The sequence below is a fragment of the Sceloporus occidentalis genome, unplaced genomic scaffold, assembly GCF_023333645.1.
Source record: "Sceloporus occidentalis isolate IW3139 unplaced genomic scaffold, rSceOcc1.0.p SCAF_9, whole genome shotgun sequence".
Taxonomy (NCBI): Eukaryota; Metazoa; Chordata; class Lepidosauria; order Squamata; family Phrynosomatidae; genus Sceloporus; species Sceloporus occidentalis.
Genome location: NW_028316989.1, coordinates 49,220,445 through 49,247,414, shown reverse-complemented (window position 1 = coordinate 49,247,414; position 26,970 = coordinate 49,220,445). Strand labels below are relative to the sequence as shown.

General features: G+C 47.2%; 1 protein-coding gene across 1 annotated transcript; it reads left to right on the top strand.

The window, feature by feature from the left end:
• The first annotated feature begins 1,486 nt into the window (after positions 1–1,486).
• On the top strand, positions 1,487–25,129 carry CTDSPL2 (CTD small phosphatase like 2). The gene is made up of 13 exons (XM_089539370.1): positions 1,487–1,561; positions 11,127–11,337; positions 12,457–12,595; positions 13,894–14,043; positions 14,265–14,480; positions 15,246–15,324; positions 16,113–16,224; positions 16,374–16,460; positions 20,943–21,005; positions 21,101–21,180; positions 21,396–21,522; positions 21,800–21,895; positions 22,833–25,129. Exons 2-13 carry the CDS (start codon positions 11,149–11,151, stop codon positions 22,896–22,898), a joined length of 1,404 nt encoding a protein of 467 aa, XP_089395496.1. The 5' UTR covers positions 1,487–1,561; positions 11,127–11,148; the 3' UTR covers positions 22,899–25,129.
• The last annotated feature ends 1,841 nt before the right edge of the window (positions 25,130–26,970 follow it).

Sequence of the window (26,970 nt, the reverse complement as noted above, 5' to 3'; positions counted from 1 at the left end):
GAGGGATCAAGCATGGCTCTCTCCAAGAGCTGCATAGCAATGGCCCTGCGCAGGCATCCCTCTTTCTTTCTGGCTCCAGAGGAGAGGGGCTCTGGGGGATGTCTCCTCCGCTGGGCTGCCAGCAGGCCAGAGCCACTTGCCGGCGCTTAGCAAGGAGGACCAAAGGGTGGCGGTTCTCTGGGATGCGGGAGACCGGCAGTCCTTGCCCATCTGCCGGGGGCTGAGTAGCTCTGCTTCGGCCTCTGGAGAGAAGGCCGGAGGGTTGATGAAGCAGGGTCCCCGTCTTCCTTCTTCCAGAGCCGGTGCCTAGAGAGGCCTTGCAGCCCCGTCCAGCCTCCTCCCTGGGAGCAGTCTCCTTCCTGAGGGGCCTTTCTCTAAGGCAGCGTCCAAGTGCAGCAGGAGCTTTGCCAGGAGGGCTGGGGAGGGGCCCTGGCTAAGGCCAGTTCCGTCCCAAGAAGGCGGGCGGCAGGGCGGGCGGGCGGGCGGCCCGGGAGGCTGCCAGGAGAGCGCCTGCTTCCCCGAAGTTGTGGCCGGGGCTCCGGAGAGGCTGCCTCTTCCGCCCCGAGGCCTTGCAGCTGGGCTCCCGACAACACGGGGGCTGGGGCGCCCCGCGGAAGCCGGGTCTGGCCAGAGGAGGAGGAGGAGGAGGAGGAGGGCCCCGCTCTCCAGCGACGCCAGCCGGGTCTCCTCGCTCTGGCCGGAGCCGAGCGCCACGAGCCACAGCATCCTGACCGACGCCAGGAGGAGCGAGGACCCGCCTTGGCACCGCTTTGCTCCAGGCGGGGCCGGAGTCGGTGGCGGGGCCTTCCTTCCTTAACTCCCAGAGCCTTGGGCAAAGCGGTGCCAGGGCGGGTCACACAGAGGGCCAGGCTGGGGCCAATCGGGCCGGAAATGAGGGCCCAGGGCCTGGCTCAGGGCCACCGCTCTCTCCCTCTCTCTAGGCTGGAGGCCCGGAAGACTACATCTCCCAGGGTTCCCTGGCACCCAGCCAGGGCCGTTCTAACGGTCTGGAGCTGTTTTTGCCCCAGAGGCCAAAGGCCTCCCCTAAGCCGCCATCCCAGGGCCCAGGCTCAGCGCGGGGGATGCTGGGAGGCGTAGTTCTGGCAGACAGCCTTGAGCGGCGCAGGCAGAGCCGGGTTATTCCTGCTGTGCGGGAAGGAAGAGCGGGAGCGGGGCTCCGACCATCGCAGGGTTCCTGGGGGCCTTCCTCACCTGGGCCTCCTCCTCCTCCTCCTCCCGAGCGAAGCCCCGCCCCCTCCCTCCCTCCCTCCCTCGACGCATGCGCGCAGCCCCTCCTCCCCGCAGGCCCCGCCCTCCCCGCCGTCCTCATCCGGGTCCTTCTTGCGGTGCAGCAGGTCGGTAGGCGGGAAATGGCGGAGGGCCGCTGCTGAGCATTGGCCTTGGCCCAGGCGGAGGCGGCCGGGAACCGGATCCTCCCGCGGCTGCACCTCCTCCTCGGCCCGCTCCCTCGCCGCCCGCCCGGGCCCCGGTCCGCCATCGAGCGAGGAGGGCCTTGGCGGCGCTTGAGGGTCGCCCTTCTTCCTCCTCCTCCTCCTCTCAGGTAACGGACGCCGCGGAAGAGGCCCCGCCAGCCAGGCGGCTGAGGCCAGTGCTGTGGCTGCTCTGACGGCTCTGCTCCCGCCTCCTCCTCCTCCTCCTCCTCCTGGGGCCCAGGCCTGGGCCAGCAGCAGGAGAAGGGAGAAGGGCCCGGGCTGGCTGGCTCTGCGTCCGGGCTTCTCCGCCGACGGAGCCCTCCCCCCAAGGTCAGCCAAGGAGCTGCGGGAGCATTCGCACTCAGGGCTCAGCCCTGCGCCGCAGCGCCTGCCTTCGGGGGCTGCTTGGGCGAGGGGAGAGGAGCCTGGAGGAGCAGGAGGAGGGCCCTTCTGCCCTGCAGGAACTCTCCCTCGGAGCATCATCCCCTTCGACAGAGGGCCATCCGGACCCCCTTTCCAGGCAGCCTCCAAGGAAGGAGACTCCACTGCGCTCCAAGGATAGAGAGATAGATAGAGGGATGGATCTGAGCATTGGACGGAGATCCCGTCCCAAGCATAGAAACCCACCGGCCGACCTTGGGCCGGTCACACTCTCTCAGCCCTCCCTCTGAAGAAACCTTCCTCCTGACCTTGTGGAGACCCCAGCCCTAGAGGAGCGCTGCCTCCCTGCCTCCCTCCCTTCCTGAGGCCACGGGACAGAGCTGTTTCCCCCGTGAAAGGGCCCTTCCGTCCCCAAAGGGTCCCGACCCACAGCTCTCCAGAAGTCGGGGACCCCTTGCGGATTCGGCTTGAGCGCCTTTCCCTATTTGCAGTATTGATTCCTCTGCTCTCTAGGAAGCCCCAGTTCCCTCCAGAAGCTGCGCATAGAGTTGCTCTGGAGGACCTAGGCCTTCCTAGAGACACCTAGAGACTCTAGGCATCTGCAGGTCCTCCAGCCAGAGCCTATGATCAGCGCCTGGCGGGCGTTGGCCCCAGAGAGGCCTTCTCCCAGGTGAAAGAAGAGCCTGCCCCTGATTAGTCTTTCCCCCACATTCACGGGGCTCCTTGGCTCCTAACCCCAAGGAATCTGGAGGGACCACTCTACTTGGCTTGGCAGCACTCCCTGTGAAAAGAAGACCCTAGGACAGGGTGGCTTTAGGGCCACTCTAAGTCAGAAGTGGCTTAGAGACACACAGCAACAATCTCTGCATATTTGCCTGTGTTTGTACACAAACGGTTGTGCTCTTGATCCGCGACCGCTTGCCTTTCTCAGCCATATATCAGAGATGCCAGGGCTGTCCTCTCTGTCTGACGTATTTGAGGAGACAAGGGCTAAAGCACCTCCGATGCTCAGGAACAGGTACATTTTCTAAGAGACTGTTTAGGTGGCAGGCTGTTGTTGTTGTTGTTGTTGTTTTTAGACCCATGCATACTGGCCCCAAATAAAGGTGTCTGGGTCACCAACGGTTTGTTTTGGGTTTGCACATCGGTGTGTCTTTGGCTGCATCCACGCTGGAGAAATAACTTGGTTTGGCACCGCTTTTCAGCATCCTGGCTCAAGGCTATGGAATTCTGGGAGTTGGGGTTTGTTGTGAGCCCCACAACGTACTCCAGCTCCCAGAATCCCATAGCCTTGAGCCAGAAAGGGTTAAAGCGTTGAGCTCTGGACCCCACAACAAACTCCCATAGCCTTGAACCAGGCTGCTTTGCCAAACCAGGTAATTCCTCCAGTGAGGATGCAGCCTTTGTTTACCAAACACACAGCAGTGATAATGCAGTGTGTTTTTTCCTATTGGATGCCCTGCCATAGGAACGCCAAGGCTCTATTTACTACGATTCCAGCATCTAGCCATTGGTCCGGATGGAGAGGAGCCACAGTCACTTGGCCTCTACTGTCCAGGAGTTTTGGGGCGGGTGGACCATGTTCCTCACACAACCGTTTGTGATGGAGCGGAAGTGCTTGGGTTGCGCTGGCGAGCAAATCTGCAACGGAGCCCAAGGCGCCTGCCCTGAGGATGCCGGCTGCTCCCGGAATACCTTTATTTATTGGTGCCAGCCGCTTGGACGGACACAGTGGCCTGCTTGGCATCAGTAGTATTTTACTTGGTGCAAAACGTAGCACATGATCTCTTCTGACTTCACACAGTGTGCAAACCCTGTGTCTAGGTTTAATCCTTCTTGGTGGTTTTTGTAGCACCAGCAGCAGCATGCCTTCCACATTGCGGTGCCCAGGATTTGACATGGTTGGAAGTAGAGGCGTTTTGGATTGTTTACACTTGGTTGCAGGGTTAACCGTAGTAGAGCATGGGAAAGAGTTCCCTGAACCAAAGTTGTAGTAGAAAGGGCCTGTTTTGGGAAGGGACTGGGAGGAAGCGAGAGGAGTGCTCTGTTTTGTGTTTATATGCCACTAGTGTACCCCCATCGACGCCGTTTTTGCTGAAGGGGCTTCAGATCCATTTGCACATGCAAATTACAACTTTGCTGCATTGGACAAATGATTTAATACACGCAAGTTGGCAGGAGAAGTTCTTGGCGATGGTATCTAACACGATAGTCATCAGATGTTTCCTCAATGTGGAAGAAGGAAGGGCAGCCGAGTGGCTGTGATGGTGCCTTAATGAGGGCTGTATCTCGATGGCAGGAGAAGGAACACCCTTGAGCTTCACCATTCCTGCCTGTAATGAGCATTGCTTCAATACAAACAAACGCTGCTTCAATGAAGCGGGTGATTTTCACACCTCCTTCTGAGCCACTAAAACCTGCCTCAAGGAACGGCTTTTACAAATGCAGTCAGCATGGGTTTGCACACACCGACTTGGCTTAGGATGATGTGGAGATAAGTGATCCTCGCTGGGCGCCAGAGACGCCTGGCAAACTCTTTCTACAGTGCTGTCATCTCATGTTTTCAGTGTATTTCCTGTAGCCTTCATTTTATTGCTGTTCAGTTGTAAACAGTGCAGAGTTTTCAAAGGGTTTCCCTCTTAATGATATTAAGATGTTTGTGCATCAGATCCAAACAGTTTATGGAAAACTTATTCTTTGTTGCTATAGAAAGTTTGGGAAATCAATGCTTGGAAAAGCGGGTTCTGTCTGCCCCAGAAATGGGGGGGAGCTAAAAGATGCGCTGTTTTACTTGGAGGCCGATCCATGCATGCAATATTAGTGGGTCCTCCTTTTCAGTCTGTTGCTAAGGGTGCATATGTCCTGGGACTCATCTTTGACTTGTCATATCCATCAATACCAAATCATTGCATTTGTTATGTCTAAACAATAATTTTGGTTCAGAAAAATATCAACATGCTGGAAACCCAAATAAGAGTTTAAGGGGAAAGCATCAGTCTGATGTCTTGGCATGAAATGCTTGGAGGTCTAGCTGACCAGGTGCTTGGGAGGACATAAAGCAATACAAGCAGCAACCTCTTTTCCAAGTAAGGTAGGGATGGGCTGAAAAATCTTCCATTGCCTTTGTGGCCAAGCAGGGCTGTCCTATGCTCCAGGAGCTGAGATGGTTGCAACCTGACCAGTGAGCCAGAGGCCTTGGATGAAGAGAGAACAATGCTGATGACATGAGGAAATAGCTTTCCAATTATGATGCTTGAATCTGACTCAGACAGGAGGTATCCAAGTTGCTCTTCCAGACTTGTGGCTTTGTCACTGACCCTCTTTGTCTCTTCCTTGCCCTCCAGCAATGGGATTGGTCTTGCTCTGTGCCCTAACTTTGGCCATGACCCTCTTGCCTAAGACACAGGTAAATAACGGGGGGTTATTCCCAAGGGGCTCCAGCATAGCTCCAGTCCTGAGCGCTCTCCTCTCCTTGTGTACCTCAGTTGTCCACTCCTGTGTAGGAGCCAAGATAGCAGGGGAAAGGAAGTCAGGAGTATAAGTAGGTGTGTTTGATAGATGTTTTGATGTTGTTCACAAAGCAGGAAAGGAAGTAAAAAGCCTTCTGCCACAACTCCCGCTTCACGGTGCGCAATGAATCATTTACTTAGTTCTGTACCTGCAGGTTTCTTGCCTGTCTCCTTGTTTGGGTGGGAGTTGCAGAACTGATGTTATTGGACCTTCAGACTTTGCTTAATATGAAATGTGGATCAAGCTAAAAATTAATTTCCAGCCAGCGACAAAGGAGAATCCCTCAGCCAGGCTCCCCGGGTTGATCAGTTGGGGTTGGGCTGGCTTGAAAAGGGATTTCAGCTTGTAGGGGCGGCAGGTGAAGCATGGTCCTTGACATGATGCCTGTTTATACGACCAGTGGCTAATGACTAATTAAACATTTGCTTACTCTTCAGAAGACTGTACAATTGGTATATTTTGCCCTGGCCTCCCGACTGTCCCTGGAAGGGCTCTGGGGAAATCCCTGAAAAGTCTTGGTGGAGAACCACATGGTGAAAAATGTTGTTCCAGCAAACACAAGAAAGGGATTCCGTGCGCCTATACATTCGTCACAGCGGTTATTTTCATATGTAGATCTCAGTTGGTGTGTCAATTTAACCATCGCTGCCAATGACCAGATCCTGTTTAACCAGTTTCTCGATGTTAGTTCTTCTACATCTCTCTAGTACTTGGAAATTTCCAGTCTAGCTGCTGTAATTAAAATCCGGACCAGTTCCTTAAGATGGGGAGAGGCATTTGGACCCTTCTGTCTGGAAAGCGTCAGCACTGCTCCCCTTCATGGACAGCTGGAGGTAGTAGCATTTCCCCTATAAAATCAGGTCCCGTTTTCCAAAAGGCTGGCACTTTGGGGCATGCCAGCCCCATGCGCTCACCACATCCCTTCCAACAGAATGGAGGCAGTACTTAAAGTTAATTTGGGAAAGTTTGCTTGGAACCCAGTGCCACGCATGAATGAGTTTGTCTACATTTTTTCTGTATACAAAACCATGCGACTCTGCTTAGTTTCCTAGGAAAGGGTCCTGGTAGCGACATAAGTGTTGGGGGCAAAAGAGGACCCTGCGGCGCATTATTATCAATGCGCCATGTGACCTTGGGCAAGTGGCTTCAGCCCTCTGGGCCTAAAAGGCTGGCGCAGATATTACGTTTGCGTTGTGGGTAGATGCCAGGCTGTTGTGCTCATTGCACTGTTGACTTGTTAGAGAAATCAATGCTCTTCCTTTCTACAGAGGAGGGAGGTAAGAATAGCCATGTAAGGGGTCAACTATGAGCATAACCTTGATGTGTGTGATGTGAGAAAGTTACACTGAAGGGGAAAAAATCTGACATTTGAACAGATTTCTGATAATCCCATGTTTTGGGATGCTGGGAGTCGTTAAGCATTAAATAAATTATTCATTTAATGAATTGCTGCCATGTCCGTTCTGGTCTGTCCGTTCTTAACGGTTTTCTTTTTGTGGATGCTCATGTTGTATACGTCTGGTCTTTGCTTAGAAATGTCACAGGCTTCTTCCATTCCCCATGGTTTTGGGACCCACTGTTTATGGCTTTCCTCCGTAACAGTGTATGTGTATCATCTTGACAGGGAGCATGACACTTCGTCTGAGACTAATCCATAACAAACGCCTTAGACTTTAAGGTTCTGCAAGACTTTGTTCTCCCTAAAACGGCCGCAGTTTGGCGTGGGATGCTTTTATTTTGCCTTGGGTCAAGTCTGCTGCGTCTTCTCTGGCGTGAGAAGAGCAAATGGTCCAGCAGCGGGCGCTCTGGGCATAATAAGCATAAGGGTCCCTTTGGTAACAAGGACAAACAAGAAAATGTAAAGTAGACTTTCCTTTTAAACAGTGATTTAACTCAGAATGAGAGCTTGATGAACTGGACTTGGGTGGAAGTAAATCTTTCCTCATGTTCTAGCAGATTTTTGTAGACTAGAATGATGTGTCAGGGGTCTGTTGTATTTATCCAACTCTTCTATTTATGTGTTAGCACAGCTGAAGATGCTGGCATGTCTGCCATTGCCCGCCCTGCAAACCTTCTTGCTTCTTAATGGATGTGTGCTAAGTTGGCCATATACACTGTATTCTGTGGGAAGCCACATCACATACCCTGCACTACTACTACTACTACTGCTACTATTAATGCTCTAGCAGATTTCCAGAACTGTTGACCCTGGAGTCACTAGCAAAGAAGGCAGGGAAAGGGAGCCTGGGCTGCAACATTGCTGACACAACGGCTGTTACTGAACTCTAGTCTGTTTTGTTACAAGGCTGAATCAGTTTATCCAAGCTTATAGTAAATATGGGGTGTGTGTGTATTTATTTGTTTAATGTATTTCTGTATTGCCTCCCAGCCCACAAGATTAAGGGGGGAAATCCTGCTTGCCTAATACATAGTATGTTTTGGCATCCAGGACTCTGTGCGCATGTGTCAGTCATCAGATGCTCACATTCAGGATTGGGAAGAAAACCTCTGTGGAATAAGTGGGAGGGTGGGCAAACACTTTCCTGAAACCCCCCCAAGAGCATTGCAAGGCCCCTGTCCCAACTTTGCTGGAGCTTCAAGTATTTCTCTGTGACGGAGCCTTCTCTGATGAAATCCCCGAGTGCCAGGAGCATCCTAGTCAGATCAATGGCGATTACTCAGTGTTCAATAGTAGGCAGAAATAGTTGTGTACTGATAATTCATGAAGTCAAAAAATGTCTAGACTAAAGGTCTAGAAGCCACAAACAAAGCCAAGTCAATTCATTACTTTTAGAAGTAATAATTATTTAACATCAGTCTGTTTTAGTTAAAATTACAAGCGTTCCTGAAGTGCATGCCTGTGAACATATCATTTGGGGTCATGACTTCCCATTAAAAGCTTTTAAGGGCACATTCAGGAAACTTTTAGCGCTGGGAGTCTACTACGCCGGCTTTGTAACAAGAGGAAAGTGACTTCCAAAAATAGGCTTCTGCCTGTCTAGTGCCAGGGATTATAAATCTGGATTGCTTAATGCCTCCAGCAGCAGCAGCAGCAGCAGCAGCAGCTGTCTCATTCCAGGATCCTAACAGGAACTGTGCCTGTCCTGCTAAAATGTATAAGCCACTAATAGTACAGTTCTCAAGAGCATTGTCCAGAAATAATCCCCATTGAGTTTACCAGGACTGTAATCTAGAATACTTTTGGGACTTGCCACGCAGCCTCTTTACATTTGGGGAGGGGGAAATCAGTCAGACCAGGGCAGCCCAACACAGTTCGCTGCCTGAGTCAAAAGGTAAGGAACCCCTCATCCCAGTTCTATGCACAGACATTGGATTGTAATGGCTATTGGACCTGACTTTAGCACTGATGACAGGCCAGGTTCCTCCCTTGCCTCTGAGGGAAGTCATCTGACTTGGGTGGTAGGAAAACAACCCTTGAGGCTCCCACAGGTCTGTCCTCCAAAAGAAGGGAACATGGAGGACAACAGCCCAGAGCCCTGTCTTGCGATAGCTAATATTAGGGCCCGCCCTGAGTAAGAGCCAGTAGATGAGAAGATGAGTAATGTCCAGTGAGAGGATGAGTATGGTCATATTCATCTCAGCCAAGGTGCTTTCGTAGCATTTTCCTTTAGTGGGAAACATAGGAGCCACGGCAGAAATGTGGGTATTTTTTTATATCCAGTCACTTTGATGTTAGTAGCTTAATTAAATCTCAGTAAATTTGGATACCGCAGGAATACCAGACATAAGTGCCTCCTGAAGATAGAAATTGTTCTTAACAGGTCTAATTCCTGCTACAAAGAAAGACCGTGTTTGCTATTCCTTCTTTCTCTATCCACCTAAGAAATGGGTCAAGTGGGGCTTTTAAAAAACGATTATTTGGTCTCTGAACTATCCCTTAAAATCCCCTTTCTAATAATTGGTTGATGGGCCAATGAGTAAATTTGATCCCTGCTTGTGGCTACTCACTGAGGCATCCGCTTTGTAGTATCTGCTGTATTCATAGAAGCATTGCCTCATGGCTCCTCTCCCTGCCTTCAGTAATCTTGGCCGATGGGCTGCAACGCACCATTAGGGATTGACAGGAGGCAACAGCTGCCTGTTACGGCACCACTTCCGAACTCCTGCGGATGAATTGGCCTCCCAAGAGTTTGCTGCTTTGTGTCTGCAGGAAAGGTGCTGGCAGCAACAAACACCGTTGTTGAGCCGGGAGAGGCTTTTCTCTGGGTGCGACGGAGCCGCTGCTAATAAATTCCTCAGCCCATTAAGAGGGAGATCTATAGCCCTGGGAGAGCCTTCAGCCTTTTTGCCTCCAGGGAGCGTTAGGGCTGATGGGGAATGCCTTCTCTGGGGTCCTCTCCCCTCCGGCTTCTGGGGAAAGTGGGCCCTAGCTCTGTCCAGTTGCCGTCTGCTTTTTTCTTTGGCACAGTCAGTTAATCCTAATTTAAATACACCAAAATATATGCAGTTGGGGGGCATATCTGTTAAGCCTCTGTCAAAAATTGTCCCCACATAGGCTCTCTGTCTCTGACATAGCTCCCAAGACAGTGAGCTGCTATTGAGCATCTGAATTGTAGATGTGTGCTTGCTTGCTTCCAGCACTTACCTTACACTGAGCTGTATTTGTACGTCGCATCAGTGACAACCCCACTGTGTCCTGGCTCTCATGTATTGGGAAAGCAAACTTCTGCCATCGAGAGGATTGTAGGTAACTGTTGCTAAGACCATTAGGGATATTTATAACTGAGGCTTGATGGTCAGGATATGAAGTAAGCAAAGGACACTGGCGCTTGCATTCGGCTCAGTTGAATGGACTGTGCTTTAAAGGATGACGCTTGCCTCAATATAGCCACCTAATCTCCATTCAAAGATATAGGTGCAGCGTATGCCTTTGTAGCCTCCTTTCTTTTCCTTTCTGTAAACAAGCATCGCAGCCCCTTCATACATTCTGGACAGCCGTATTTTCCCAAGAAAAACACGGGAACACTTTAGGTTTCAGCCCAGCCAAAGTTAAGCACTTGGAGAGCTCTTCAATTTCAGTAGGATGAGTAAAGTATGCTTCATTTACTCCCATAAAAGCAATGCACCACCAAGATGTTTGGATTGCGCACTCTTGCTAATTCTTGAACAAAAGGCACATTTTCCTTTTATAGTTTTATCATTCCTATAAACTGAAGCCAAGTAAAAATAAACAGGCTCTTATGTTGCTTGTCTTAGATGCTGGAAAAATTAAAGCTTTCATTTCATGTTGTGTTTCATTCTATTAGATTTAATATTCGTTTGTTTGTTTTGTTTACTTCATTTCTTGTGTGTGTGTGTATGCTTTCACGTTACCTCTTTGCTTATGGTGATCCCATGAATTTCATAGGGTTTTCTTAGGCAAGGAATATTCAGAGATGGTTTAGCCACTTCCTTCCTCTGAAAGACAGCCCTGGTATTTGTTGGCAGTCTCCCATCCAAGTGCTAACCAGGGCAGACCCTCCTTAACTTCCAAGAGCAGACAGGATTTGATGCCTTTAGGGTAGACTTCTTAGCTTTATTGAAAGTGAAGCTAATTCACTTGCTTTATTGTTCTATAAAATTCTTCCATAGTTTGCCAATGTAGAAAATGGAAATAAACTTTGTCTAATTAAGATGTTTCCCTGAGAAAGTATCAGAATGGCAAGTTAGGCACCTGCGCATGAAGCTTGCTTGGACATGGCGGATTTATCGCCATCATCACCGTTGTTTCGGGGGTACTTAAGCCACTGGGTTTCCTACCTCCTTCTTTGACGCCCTTTTCTCCCTCTTCTTTTACTATAGCTTTACATGTGATACCAACAAAATGAGGCTGAGAACGCGGAAAGCTTCTCAGCAGTCGAATCAGAACCATACGCAGCAGCGTACCTTGAGGGTGAAGAGGAAGTACTCAGAGGTGGAAGAGAGCCTACCTGTCGGCGGAGGGAAGCCTCAGAAGAATGAAACTGGCTTATTATCATCAATAAAAAAGTTCATCAAAGGAAGCACCCCAAAAGTAAGCGACTCCTTTTGCTGCCTTGACAGAATGGTATTTGTTGTAGCTTTTAGGACCAAGCCTTCCTGATCGGGTTTGCAAAGATAAACAATTTTGAAAGCATGCCTGTTGTGAAGAAGAGTGTGTTGTGGAGTGGGAGGATGCTTTAGCATCTGTGTCCTGCTTTTGGGCTTTCCACTGGGGCATCTGGTTGGTTGCTGGATAAAACTGTCCTTCGGTCTTATCCAGCTTCTTTTGATGGTATTGTACCCAGACGGCATAAAACTACTGAGAAAACATAACAAAACGCTCTGTGAAGCTGAACTTGATCCATACATTTCTGTTAGGGATAGTCTTGCTACTCAAGTGAAGGGAACCTACTCTAAAGCAGACGGAGCCCATAGCCTCGCCCTGCCTGTCTCTCTTGGGTGCCGGAAAGGTGGGTCAGAGGCTCCTCTTTCCACAGCCAGAATGGAAAGTTACTTGGGAATTTCCATCATCCGTAGGGGTCACAGGGGAACCGTCTTTCCTTTCTGTGTCCAGAAAGAGCCACTTCTAGACAGGGGAAGTTGGCTGTCCAGCCCACACCAAAATAAGGGCTTTTCAGGGATCTTGTCTTCTGCTTTAATAAAACCATGTCTTTCCATACATTTGTAAGTAATAATTTCCACTTTTCCAACAAGGCAGTACTATTTGGGGGGGAAGGAGTTGACCCTTCAGTGAAAAAACAAAACCCAAAACCTGGGTATCTTCAAACAACACAGACCTTAACATTGAAGCATTTAAATGAAATGAAATTTGGCTCTTCTGTATCTTAACAATTTTTCCTTGTCCTACATATTTATATGAGATACAGAATTCCAGGTTTTTCAGAATTTTAATCTGAGTTGTTGCTATACAGAACCCCAAAGGAAGCCTACCCTAAACTCTTTTTGGTGACCGTGTCCTAGTTAATATGGGAGGACCCCTTTATTCCAGGGTTTTATGATGTAGTTATGATTTTGCCCTCAAAAGGATAACTAAGAGAAGTAGAAATAAAAATGAACCATTGGTGAGAATCAATAAAAATGGCTTCAGAAAGTGTGCCAGGAACCTGCCCAAACATCAAGCTGCAATTTGGCTATGCTTTCTTTTTTGAAGGATGAAAAAGAACACCCTGCAAAGCGAAGTAGAATTGAGCGCGATATAGATGACGACTTGATCACATCCACGCCTCGAACAGGAGACAAACCTAACAAACCGCTCTCTCGAGTGCGGAGGAAAAGCCAAGTGAATGGAGGTTTGTAAATATTCCATTCCCGTGACTCACTCCGAGGCGGCCTTTGGTCTTTCCGCACCAGTGAAGTCATGCAGACTTTTGGCACTGGCTTTGCGGAAGGGGAGGACTCAGCCTGTTCAAGTGCCAGGAGGGCACTCAGGTTTGTGTGTATAGTGCCTCTTTTTCCTTTCCTTGGTTCCTAAAGTAAACAGCCAAGGTAGGTTGTTATGCTAGTTTTGTGGATAGCTAAGAAAGTGTCTTGTCCAAAGCCACAGACTGAGCTCCTGACTGAGCTGGACTTTGACGTGCTTCAGGTTTATTACCCCTGAGCTTCATTGCTTGGTGTGGACTCTGCTGGCAGGTCATACACTGGAGATGGAGCTGAGCGCTCTTTTTACAAGGGTTTAAAAAGTAACTGATGAATTTGTTAATAATCTCTGATGTTCTTGTTCTGACGGTTTTCATAGATCATTATATCATTAGGGAAGTGGAGGCAGCGGCTGCTACAGCTACATCTTCCTAAAGATTTCTGTGGTGGCCAAGTGCCTGCCTCCTCATGGGGGCTTGGCAAAGGCAGAAGAGGGTGCCAGTTGTGATGCTTCTGGCCTCACTGCCTTGGAGATTGTAGGCCATAGCTTCAGCCCTGGTGGGTTTCATGAGTTAGTAAGTAGTTCCGTGGCGTTAAGGAACACACACCTATCCTAGTATTGGGTTGTTAATTGTTGAAAGAAGCATTCATTGAATGAAGTTTGTGTTTGTGTGGATTTAGAATACTGTTTAGTAACATCTTGCTAAGGGACAAGATGTTCCAGATAGTGCTGCTGATGCCTATTGGGTGCTTTTGGGCACAATGCAAAACTTTATTATGTTGTTACAGGAATAAGTTTCAGGCTTGTTGGCTCATCCTTCCCCCACCCGCTTTCTCCTTCGGTATGACCATATCAAGGAGATACAAACCGTGATTTAGGACGTTGTTTAGGTTTAGTAAGCCATAGTTAAGATTAACCACAGTTTAGAATTTGAATGTAACACTGAATGGCAGTTAATGTGAAATGAAAGCATGCCACATGCAAAGAGAAGGGGAAAACACAAGACTAAGGTTCATGTTATAACACTTAACCATAGTTTAGTGTTACATTTGAATCAGGCTGTTGTGTCAGGACCTGTGTATCTGTCTTTGTTGCCATACTTGTTTGAGACTAATCTTTATCGGATGGTCTTTTGTAAGTGCCTCTTTGTATCTAACTAGCGTAGTAAAAACGAAAGCAGGGATAAATCTGACGGTGGAAAATTGTATATGTGTTTCCTGTGTGTTCTAGAAGCTGGGAATTTTGAAATGACAAACCAGCATGTCAGGCAAAATGGGAAGTTGGAAGATAATCCCACCACCGGCAGCCCCCCACGGACTACGTTACTGGGGACCATATTCTCTCCTGTCTTCAACTTTTTCTCACCAGCAAATAAAAATGGCAAGTATTGTACAGCGCTTCCATTATATGTTATATGCATCTAAAAATAAAAACAGCTGTCGAGGGAGAGTTGTCATCTACCTGGACACTGAGGATGAGATGGCAAGGTGTCTTCTCCTCCTCCTCTTCCTTTAATAGCAGACCTAGATATAAGAGCTTGTGTTAATTCTTAGTTTTGCCCAAGTCCAATAGCAGCCCATGAACTGAAGGCATTGTTTTAGGTACAGCTGGCTCAGACTCTCCAGGGCAAGCTGTTGAAGCCGAAGAAATTGTGAAGCAGCTTGACATGGAGCAGGTGGACGAAATCATCACCAGCACTGCAGCTTCCGCCAACGGAGCGTCTTACACTAGCCAAGCGCTGCAAGTCAGGTCGACAATCAACAACGGCTTGGAGGAAGTGGAAGATGGGACCGACCGTGATCTGCCTCCTCTCACTGGTAAGGGCTGGCACTGGGGAAGACCTTGCAGATCTGAAGCGTTGGCCTAGCAAGGGACATAGCTGCCTCAGTCTTCATTGCTCTCCCCCAGTCCATGAAGCGCAGAGGAACCAGGCAGGCAATGCAGTCTGTTGCCTGGCTTTCCAACCCCAGTATGGTGGGCTGCCCTAAACTTGACTTCCTTAGAACACTCCATGAACTCTGGGGGTGCCCTGGGTTGTGAAGACATAGAAACCTTTCATTTGGGTGTCTTCTCAACACAGGTTGTACTCCTGTTGAGTAGTAAATGGTGTTAACACACTTAACTAAGCATTAATTACCGCACAGACATGCATGCACACACCTAGTTGCCTTGCGTGTCCTTGCCCCATCTGCTCCCTTCCCCATCTGGGAAGTGCAGAGGCCTAAGGAATTTATAGTGCTTTCCTGGAAGATATTTTCCATATCGGTCATGTGTTTGGCTGTCCTTTTACATTGACTGTGTCCGTAACCTGGCTCACTTAACAAGAGCCATCTGAAATTATAGCTGGCCCTTGTAAGTTCACATTGGAAGTTTTTTAGTGCTTCTTGCCTAGGCATCTGTTTCATAAGACAGAAGTTTAGGATAAAAAATCCTAAGGACCACTTAGGCAAAGTACCTTAAAACCTTTAAGGTTAACAGGCAAAATAGAAAGGTTTTAATTACTAAATAAACATTTTGCTGCTTAAAAAGGGCATCTCCTTCCTCTTCAAATGAATTCATGAGAAACACTTGTCTTCCCTTAGCGCCAGTGTCTCCAGACAGTGGCTACTCATCCGCTCACGCAGAAGCCACCTATGAAGAAGACTGGGAAGTCTTTGATCCGTAAGTGTTCCTCTTTGGACTCAGTTCAGTATTTTAGATACTCTGTTTTTGGACAAACCTGACAGTTCCCTGTGAGTAAGTCTTGTAGTGTTACACCACTGCAATTGGTACTCTAGGATTCCACTGAGAATTTGGGGTAGTTTTTTAAATATAAACCTTAAAAATATATTTTAGTTTGGTGTGCAAGTTTTAAAACAATGTAAGTATGCATTCATCACTTCCTATAATGCTAATTCCAACTACTGAGTGCTGACAGTTGTGTTGCCAATACAGGGCTGCTAGGAAAGAAGAAGAGGAGTACCCTAGGTTTTTCAGAACTATGAAAGGCATTTAGAGGACATGAACTCTAAACAATCCCAAATCCTAAGCCAATATGCTCCGTGGCGACAGAATGGAGTTATGTTCAGCAGGGAAGGGAGGTAGTGGTGGAAGTAGAACTGGCACAGGAAAAAGCAGTCCCAAAGAAGGTATGTTAAAAGCTCAAGGAAGTTAGAGGGGTTTTATTTTAAAGCATTGTTACGCAGTCAGTAGCATCAGTATCCCTATCGCTCTAATTCCCAGAGTAACTGTTTCTGTCTGGCAGATGGCAGTGGTGATGTGGGATGCATCCGTCATCTTCTTGCAAGCCCTGTGCCTTGTGTTAGTGTGTGTGTGCCTGTACAAGCCCTTAAAGAACATACCCATTCATTCATTTGTCTTGGGACATTTTCATTGTTCTGGCAGTTGCTCTGTAAAGGGGACCGTTGGAGTGGATCATCAGTCGATATCTTGTCTTCCTTGGCTTCTAGGTACTACTTCATCAAACACGTTCCCCCATTAACAGAAGAACAACTTAACCGAAAGCCTGCTCTTCCACTGAAAACGAGAAGCACACCAGAATTTTCTTTAGTTCTAGACTTGGTAAGGGAAAATGTGGACACATGAACATTAATTATTGTGGTATTTCCATGCACAGTAGAAACAGCAGGGAGGCAGGGCTTTGGTTTCAGATGAACACACTGTCTGCCTCTCCACTAAAGTCTCCTCCTTTTTTCTTTCCTTCCTTTTAGGATGAAACTCTGGTCCACTGCAGTCTAAATGAGCTAGAAGACGCTGCGCTCACCTTCCCAGTCCTTTTCCAAGATGTCATTTACCAGGTAATGAAACACGCGCTCAGGTGGAGTATCAGCCTGCTTTGTCCGAGTTAAATGGGTAAACGCTTGCCAGCTTGGTATCTTCTTTCCCTCCCCAAAGATTGGTAATTATGTGGCATTGATTACAAAGAGATGAAATTTTGTCAGGCAGGTCATCGGATATTAGATGTGTTGCGGCACACTCCTTATTCCGTTGTCAGTTGGGGAAAAAATATCGCCTGTTAGGAAGCTTAGGAAGATTCCTCTTAGCTATGTGTCTAGCTAGCAGCTATCCTCCATGCCAGCGAGTGGAGGAAGGAGCACTAGCACACTGTTTACAAAGGAAGACCTTACTGCAGACCTGAATTGCCTTCCTTGCTTCATAAAACCAATCCATGCTAGATAAACGCTCCATTCTGAAGGGGGAAAAGAAGTTCAGACCTGGGGCTAAACTCGCTTTCAGAAGCAAATCTGTCTCTTCGTCCCTAGTTAGGTGCTGCTTTTGTAGCGAGAGTTGCTTTTGTTGATGGCGACTGCTAGCTGTTGGTTGTGCTTCACAACGTATTCGTAGCCTCCGTCTGCTGTGCGTTTCCACCGTTCTCTCGGCGAAGAACAGGGGGAGGAGGAGGAGGAGGAGGAGTGTTCCAGCAACTGCCAAAGATGCTGCACTGACCCCGGCTGTTGTTCTCAGGTCCCTATTGTGTGATGTACCTGGGAGTAGCAACAGCTTCCCTCCATGTAGTTCGCACGATAATGGACCCCTCTGTAGTATCTTTGGAGAGTGGCACCAGGCACCTTAAACGGACACTTGTCCAGGTATTTCACCCTAATTTTAAAACTTCTCTCTTATATTTTGGTTTTATTTAAAATCCTTCAAAATTCTGAAGCTTCAAATAGGATCTTCAAAAACCAACAACAGAAACTTGGGTTTCTTTTTCCCTGTTTGATGATGGGGGTGTTGAGAGCTCTTCTAGGCGACTTGAATTAGGAAGGCGCAACTAAATGTTGAGGATAGTTAAGTCGAGGGCATTAATAAAAATGGAGGGTGCCTCCCCTTGAGCCTCTTGGAGTAATTTTTCTGCGACTGGTGCTTTGTCACTACCGACGGCACAAATTACCAAGTAGGAAATTCTGTTTTACGAGTTGGTTAATATAATTCTCTTTGTGTGTGTGTAAATAATCCTTTTTGTGTATACATCTTGAGATTGATGCAGAATTCAGTGATCTAAGACACAGTCGATTGTTTAGGACATTAAATGTGGAGTTTGCGTTTCAACAGATATCAAATCTTTCCTGAAACATGGTCCTGATTTCCTAGCAGCTGTTTGTTCATAAAATATGGGTTGACATTTTAAAACCTAACCCTTGTAAGTTCAGGGATTTTTACTGAGAGCATAGTAACCCTTCAGTTCTTCACCTCTTTACTTCTTAATCTTGTCAATAACTGTATCTGAGAAATAGAGATTAGGAACCTTACTGTTGTAAACGTTACAGAATCAGCTGCAGAATCCGTAAGTACTTGGTTTTCAGCAGTCATAACTCGAAACGGGTTTCCTTGTTGTCCGTGGACCCAGTTCATTTGGTCTATGACCTGTCTAAGGCAGTAGGCATGGCATTTCATTTGGATAATAGCAGGCTGGATTCCAGGTCTTCAGAAAACGCATCCCAGGCTCCCTGCTATTCTGTTTTGTGCCTTTGTTTTCCTTCACTGATAGAGAAGAAGTGTTAAGGGAGAAAAAGGACAAGGATACATGAATGAATGAATGAATGAATGAATATATATATATATATATATATATATATATATATATATATTACCTGGAGTATTTTGTAACCCTTTAATACAATAATTAATTAATAATAGTTTGTTTTATTTATATACGGCTATTCCAAAGATCATAGCGGTGAACAGCAAGTAAGCTAATTAGCAAGTAAGCTAATTTGCCCCCAACAGTCTGGGTACTCATTTTAGCTCCCTCCTCGGAAGGATGCAAGCCTGAGTCCAGCTTGGGCCCTTTTGCTGGTCTTGAACTCGCAACATTGTGGTTTTGAGTGAATGGCTGCAGGACAGGCATTGAACCACTGCGCCGCCAGGGCTCCATTACTTGAAGTGCCAAAGTCGTCGTATTTGTGTGAGGAATTTTTTTAATCTTGTCCAAGTCCCAAAGGCTAGCGTATGACATGTCTTAAAGTAAAAGCAATCAAGAGTCATTTGAAATCTCAACAAATAATCACAACTTGTTGTGGCAGGGACTTTTGTGGGCCCAAGTCCCCTTCATCAGCAGCATTGCACAGTTAAAGAGCTAAAGAAGTGGCATGGATAGAATCCGAAATGTTGAAACATGGTGATGATCTATTCCACTGTTGTGGCATGAGAGCAGAAGGGCCAGTGGCTAAACTCTTGTGGCAGTTCAGAAGATGCGATCCTCCTCCAGCCATCCCTTTCTGTTTGGTGCTAGATTCAAATTCTGAATGATGGCGTTGGTTAGGAAGCCTCTTGCCCATCGCAGTCTTTTTAACTTGCCTCTTGGGTCAGATCAACTAAGAAAGAACCAAGGACCTCATAGTTCAGCAGGGAAGACCAGGATCTGGACAGCCTTGTTGCTGTTCTCTTTGCAGGAACTACAGATCAGATTTTAAACTGAAATTCATTAACTTATATGTTCTATCAGCCACATAAAAGTGTGTCCAAAGGCCAGTTCCAAAGTCAAAGCGCTGCAGGCTTCCATATCCTAAGAGTATAATGGCTGCCTGTGTAGATTTAGGACTTTTGCTTCCTTCGTATTTGTATTTCCACAACATCTAAATGTTGTAGAGACTTTTGCTGTGTAGTTTGCCTTGGCCTGTTACAGACTGCCAAAATAAAGCTGCTTCGTGTCTCTTTGGAGGTCTGCTGTTTAAATGATGCATGGGTCCTAAGAATCTGGAAGCTGCACCAAAGCTGCACTCCAGTGCTTAGGAATGGAGTGTGGCTTTGGCGCGACCTCCGGCCTCTTAGGACCCATGCATCATTTAAATAGCATACCTCCAAAGAGACCCAAAGCAGCTTTATTTTGGCAGTCTGTAACAGGCCCTTGTCTTTTGGATTGTGACACAACTTCATTGCAGGATTCTGCGAAGGAAATAGGTGCCCAGGGCCTTGTGTGTCACACTGTACAGCCAAGGAATACATTTCCATTCATCTGGATGCAGACTAATATTTGTTACCTACTTAGTATTGAATGCTATTGAGACAGCAGTTAAGAGGGATGCTGAAGGCCACTCCGAAATGGAGAGGTTAGATTTTCATCCACCCTTTGCTTTCAGAGTGGCTCATACAGAGCTGTCTCTTGCCCACCCAACGCAGGCAGCCTTTATTTATTTACCAGTTTGATATTTATTACACACTTCCATCCTGTCCTTCATCCAGGAGCTCAGGGCAGCGTGCCATGCAGACGGTTTCAGACGCTTCCAGATTAGAAGCATAAAAACTTATTAAACGCAACAATAAAAGTAGTTTCAAGCAACAGTTTAAAAACCACATTAAAAACTGATTAAAAACAACAACAACACAATGTAGAGTTGTACTTGAAATGAATGATTCCTTCAATGTTTTACTGAAAAGCTTGGTTCTTGGTACCAGAAAGAAGCCGATGTTGGCACCGGTCAGATCTCCAAGCGAAATGCATTTCATCGTTGATGGGAGAGATGAAATGCAGTTAAGAACGCAACTGGACTCTCCAAAATAATTTGTTTAGGATGCTGCATTTTGTGTAAGGAATAATAATAATAATAATAATAATAATAATAACAATTTATTTATATTTGCCCACCTCTCCCAGATGGATCGAGGCGGGATGACAGAGGAAAGTGGCATTGTAATGGAGGGCATGGAAACTGTGCCTTGTTCCCCATCCATATGCCAGAGGCATATGGACTAAGCTGTTTGCATTGGGATCTGCTGGAGAAAGCAGTATTTTACTGTATCAATTTGAGATGCCTCTTTGTGACTGAGTGATTCAGTCTGCTAGAGGAGTCTAGCTTGGAAATGCAAACGCTTGCATTGTGCCAATTCTACTTGATGATATTGCTTGCCAGTTTCTGGTGGAATCATAACAGACTGATCAGTCAGAGCAAAAAGAGATGCTGCTGCTCTCAAATGAGACATCATCATCATCATCATCATCATCATAGAAGATTTATTTATAGCCTGCCCAATCACAAGGAATCCGGACGTGGCCTGGGACAGTTTCCATTCCCCTCGGATCCTGTCCATGAGCAGTAAACTGTGCTCCGCATTCTCTCTTGCGTTTGATGACCAAAATCTGACTAATGTTCTGCATTGCAATTTCTTGTATTTGCAGTACAAAGCATCATGCCTACACTGTGGCATAAATCCCTCCTCTGGTAATAACTGTTGATTGATTGAACATCTCTGCCACCTTCAGGAGTTTCAGGAGAGACCCTGCCATTTGAAGCAAACCTTGGAAGCCCATGTGTTTCAAGTGTCTTCTCTTCTCATTCTAGGTCTATGTACGATTAAGACCGTTCTTCAGAGAATTCTTGGAGCGCATGTCTCAGATCTATGAGGTAATATGGACTTGCCTCTGTCTTGCGTTGCATTTTGTGAAGGTCTTAGCCTTCAGCAGTAGAGGACGTCATCGTCTTCTTTCCTTCCTTTGTAGATCATTCTTTTTACCGCTTCTAAGAAAGTGTACGCAGACAAATTGCTGAACATCCTGGACCCCAAGAAGCAGCTGGTGAGGTAAGTGGGCACTTAGCAATAAAAACATGAAAGAGCTCCGTTGGCTGCGTTTCAAAAACTGAGCCTGGTTGCCTGTAAACGAAACCCAAAGGCTGCCCTTCGAATTAAAAGATTGAAGTGGGAACTTGTTAAAATAGAGGCAAGTATTTTGAAGGCATCTTTTCTTTATAGGCATGTAATCCGAATGTTTGTTTGTTTTCAAAAACCAACCGCAGGCATCGACTTTTCCGTGAGCATTGTGTTTGCGTGCAAGGAAACTACATAAAGGATTTAAATATTCTCGGCAGAGATCTCTCCAAAACGATCATTATTGACAATTCACCACAAGCCTTTGCCTATCAGGTGAGTGCGCTTTCTGCAGCTGACTTCTCAAGCCTTACAAAACGCATCTGCAGCCTTAACCCAGAAAAGGCCATCTTTGTGTGAATGGGGAGCTGTTGACGGAGGGGAAAGGAGGCGGTGCCAGATTTGTCGCCATTTCCACCATTAAACACACACAATACTTTGCACAGTGTTGTTTTCACCACCGAGAAGAAGCTTTTACTATTAAGATATTTCATGATCTCTACCGACAACATATTTAACGCGCCTCTGCTTTTTGTTTTGTTTGAACCGTTAGCTTTCAAATGGGATTCCAATAGAGAGCTGGTTCATGGATAAAAATGACAACGAACTCCTCAAACTGATTCCTTTTCTGGAGAAACTTGTAGAGCTGGTATGTATTTGAGCGAATTGCCGTTCTGATACGTCTTCTGACTCTTGGATTGGCTAAATAATTCTTATGCACAGAAAGCGGTTCTTCAGGACTTCTCCTGTGTTTTAAATAGTACTCTGCCAAAACCTTGACTTGAACACATTTACGAGGCCCAGCAAAAAGGCAGAAGGGGCTGTTAGGGCAACAAAACCACACAGAGTGTGTATATTCAGTGTATGAGTTTAAGTTTATATTCTTAGCTGCCTGGAACATGCAGACTTTTGACTGGAGATGAACCAGATCCAGGTTCTTTACTGGATTCCACACAAGAACTTGATCTGTGCGCATGGAAATGCTGCATAGGAATCGCTAGGCATATTGTTAGAGGTGTTCACTGGGGGCACTAAGCCAGATTTCTGAAGGAGCATGAGCTGTTTCTGACTTGAGAGCAAATGTTTCAGTGTATATTGTGGGACCATTCCCGCATGGCTCCTTCTGGCAGCATGGTTGGTTTGGCTACTAAACCATGTCCTTGGCTTGTTGCTCCCAAACAACTGAGCAGCCAGACATAAAACCCGCACCAGGAGAGTGGCAAATGAAGAGACTTGCTTTGGACGCAACACCAGGTTGTTTTCTCTTGGTGAGTCTTTCTGAAACTGCTCTGACAGAGTTGAGAAGCCAGATAGGAGCGACTGGGCTCTTTGTGCGCTGGCACAAGCACAATTGTGAAAGTGGGGTTGTAGACCACCCTGCTGTACAGACCTAGCCATAGACGAAGGGCAGAAGCTGCTCTCAGAAATGCAGCATTTTGCCTCTCGGTTCCAGCCCAACGCTGGAAGGCAGAGCCTTCCTTTCTTCCCTTGCAGCAACACTATTGTTTTGCAGGATGAGGAAAAGCTTATTATCCCATGGAGAAAAGACTTCCTTACCTTCTCTGCTTTTCTTTCCCCGGCTCTAGAACGAAGATGTGCGGCCCCACATCCGAGACAGATTTCGCTTGCACGACTTGCTGCCCCCGGATTAATGCGCGGCGGCGGCGGTGGCGCCTTTGCCAGAGAGCTCAAGAGGAAGAAAACGCAGGACACTTCTCTTTTGTCGTTTCTTTTTTTGGACTGAGACAAAAACATTGCCATTACTGTTGAAATTTTTGCATTTTTGTACCCCGTCGTCTCGCTTTTCTTACCTCTGGCGCCCGACGACGACCGAGGGCCACAGAAGGACTTCATGTATCGCCAAACGGGAATACATACAGTACAATGCCGTAGGTAGGCTAGGACAGGAGCGTCTTTAGAACGAGCGCAACTCCGGTTTGTGTTTTGGGGCTTTTGGGGGGGCTTTTTTTTAAATGTACAGAACATCTGCCGTTTTTAAGGAATTCTGTTTCTGCCACCAGCAGTTTGACCTATAAAAACACAGGATTTTACGATATAACAGAGACTGAAAATGGACTCTTGCTTTTCCTCTCTGTTCGGTGCTCTCTAAGTGGGTTTGCAGCCACTTTGTGTTCCTTTCCGGATTCTCATTTCAACAGGAATGGCCAGTAAATGTGGTTTTCCCCCTCCATTTCCCCCGTTAAGGTTTATAACCTCCTTACATTTTTTGACCTGTATTAGATCTTAGAATTTCATTATGCATTCCTTTTTAGTTCAGGCGGCTTCATAGTTTTCTGGGAATAGCCGAGTTTTATTAGTATATATATATATATATTTTTTACACACTATGAATTGACGGCCATCTTTGTGTTTTCCCCGCTTCGTCTGCCTGCATCTTGTATATTTGTTTTAAAATATTACCTAGTTTTTATTCCATGTAAGTTTCATTTAGAAATCTGCGTTTATATATATATATATATATATATATATATATATATATAATTATTATTATTATTATTATTATTATTATTTGTTTTCTGTAATATTCTACTGTAGTGGAAATGTTTTTCAGAAAAAGAATCAAGAGACTGGCTAGATGAGAAGAAATATAAGAATTACTAATACACAGAATATTTAAACCATTGTGATGGCATGTACCCTGGACAGATGGCCTCTTTATCGGCGGCGCGCAAAGGCGCATGGCAAGGACCCTTTCCAAGATGGCTCTGTTTCCACATCCTTAAAGCGGAGGAAGAGAAGGAGGGAAGCGCTTGCTTGGCCTCGGCGCAGTTTCAGTTACTGCTGCCTTCAGAGAGTCCTCCAGGAACAAAGCGCGGCGGGAGAGAGCGGTCCAGTTTCCGGAACTGTTTCGCTTGAGTCGGTCCCTCCGCCGCGCAGTTTGTTGCGAGCGTTTTGGCGCAGTGGCGATGCTGCCTCCGTGGTAACTATGCATCCCAAACCCAGCGGGCTCCTTAACACTCCTTTGCCGCCGGTGCATCTGATATGCTATCGCAGTGGTTTTTCTGTGCTGTATGGAAATGGTTTCCAAGCCTTGGCGTCCTCCGATGCGGTTTGTACAAAGAGGCTGGTTATTTTTTTAACGGAGCGTAATCTCCTTTTTAGGAGGAGGCTTTTTATGGAAGGGGCAAAAAGAAATTTGTAAAGGTTGGTGAGCTTTGCCTCCGAAACCCGCATCGCGATGCCTCCGGTTTGGGCTGTTTTCGTGTAAAGGATGTTGCAGAACGGCACTTTTTTCTAAAGAGAAGTTTGATATTTTGTATGCTTGTTAAAGAAAGTACAGTATTGGAAAATTAAAGGCGGACAACTGATAATTGAGAAGTATGTCAATTAATTTTTTAATGTATATTGACCTGTTTACTTGTACAATTTTCCTTGTACAAATGACCCGCAGCTTCATTTTCAAATGAGTCCTTAAAATAAGGAGAATCTTTTTAGGAGAACATTTAATTTTTGTATCTTTTGCTTTTAAAGAAAGGCATGATGGGTTCTGGCGACTCTTTTCCAATGTATTAATGAAGATTTTAACTTTTCATCAGGTTGAGTGTTTTCTTACTATCTTTCCTGTTGTATCTGTAGCTAGCGCATTGTGTCCCAGGACTGTTTAAGGGAAAGTGAGCATGTCTTAGCGCAAGCCTGCTTTGTGGGGAACGAGGATTACGGCGGGTTTTCCGCGCACACAAATACGGAAAAGCGAACGCTATCTCCTTTGTATTTAAGAGAAAGGTATTTTGCTTGCAGAGAAATGCCGCAGGTCCGTTTTAATGAGACTCTTTGAAATGTATTTATCGTTCGGGGCGCCTGGGCATCTTGACTCTGTTTTGTCTTTTGACGTCTTTATTGAAATAAAATGTACATAACGTTGCATTTTTCATATATATCTCTATATGGAGGAATATATAGGTATATATATGCAAGTGTGTTTGTGTGTCTGGAGAGAAGCAATCCCTGAAGCCGCTCCTTCTCGTTTTGTTTCTGTTTTGCTAAGAGCAGCTCCATAGAACATTTGCTTTGGAAATAGCTGCGTTTTGGGGGGAGAAAAGCTCCTTTCTCCTCATTGGGAACGTATTTGTGGCCGTCTTCTTTGAGTCTTTGGTGAAGAAGACTTGCTCAGCAATGCTCCCCAATGAGGAAAAGCCACAGCTCTGTTGTCTTAAGAGGGCAGCCCATGCTCACTCTTCCTGAGCAAATGTGGGCAGCAAAGCCACGATAGTTTTAGGGCTCTGGACAGCTGAGTTTTCCCAGCCCTTTTCAATGAAGTCAGAAGAGAGCAGCCTCTTAGAAGAAGCCCCTTAAGTGGCTTCTCTTGGGGCAAGAAAGAAAGAGGGCTGAAAGGGAGAGCGGCTGTGTTCTCCTGAGACCTTGGGCTCCGGTCATAGCGCCTTCGGGGCTAATGGGGGGGGGGTGTATTTTACACCATAAAGGCGCATTGACTACAGTCTGCTTCATCCAACGCATCACACAATTGGACCACAAAAGCCTATATACTAAATTAGCCTCAAAGGTGCAACTGGATATGCAGGACAGACTAAGACAGCTCTCTCTCTTTAAAGACTGCCACACTATGCTTTCTCAGAGGAGATCATCCAGGTGCCCCCTTCCAATAGAGCCCCTGCCGCCCCCTTCATTGGCGTTACGGATTGGGCGCTGTTCTCTGTGACTTGTAGGGAAACGACAGTGTCCTTTCTGGCGCATGTCTGCGTTTTCATGGATGGTACCCATTACCAGCTCCGCCGCTTTTTAGTGACCGCTGATGCATCGTTGCCAATGACAGAAACCTGTTCTGTGACATTTCAGAAATTGGGGGTGGTGGTGGTGGTTGTGGTCCTGTCTGGGAGAAGAAGCAGGCCAACCCTTGCAGGATGCTCTGTAAATACCCCTTAAAAGGCTCCTTTTGTCCTTTGGTGCCAGTCTCCTTTGTAACTAAGCCCTTTTGCGGCTCTTGCGGTGCCTGTGCCAGGGAGCCAGGCCTCTTCCCCAGCCCCAAAGGGCCACTTTCTTTCTCCTGCCATGTTGGGTTTCTTTCCTGGGACCACAAGGTCCTTCTGCCTTTGTTCTGGGCCAGGCTGAGCGAGTGGGCCTTGGCCCTGTCCCCCTCTGGCTTCCCCCTCACTCAAGGGACTCAGGAAGGGTTCCAGGGACAGTCTTAGCTGCCCAGCTTCTCTGCAACTTGTCTGAAGCCCGATCTCGGTCTCCTGCTTCAGCAAAGGCTCAGCCTTAGGCCCAGGCTTTCCTGGCCGGCCTCCAGGGGCTTTGGGGGGCTTTGGGGGGGGGGCTCTGGGGCCTCCTCCTTCCAGCATCTCCGAAGGCGCCAAAGCCCCAGAGGCTGCTGGCGAAGGGTCTGGAAGAGGCTCTTCTGGAAGGAGGCCCCAGCCTTAGTCCCTGGCCGCCTTGGCAAAGGCTTCCCTGGGCCCGAGAGCAGAGGAAAGGCTCCCTTCGGCTGCCTTGGCTCTGAGGGGCTTCCGGAGGCCCTCCTCCTTCGGGGGAGGGAGACGGGGGCTGCCTGCTGCCTGGCTTTCGCGCTCTCCGCTGTAGGCTGGGTGCTCGATGCGGCCGAGGGCCTCGACAGGACCTCCTTCTTCCCAGAGAGAGAGAGACATCGAAGCCTGGAAAGGGCGGCCTTAAGGACCAGGCCCTGCCTCTCTTCAAGGCCCTTGGCTGCCTGCCTGGCTGCCTGGGGTGGCTCTCCGTTCCGGCCGGGGCTCC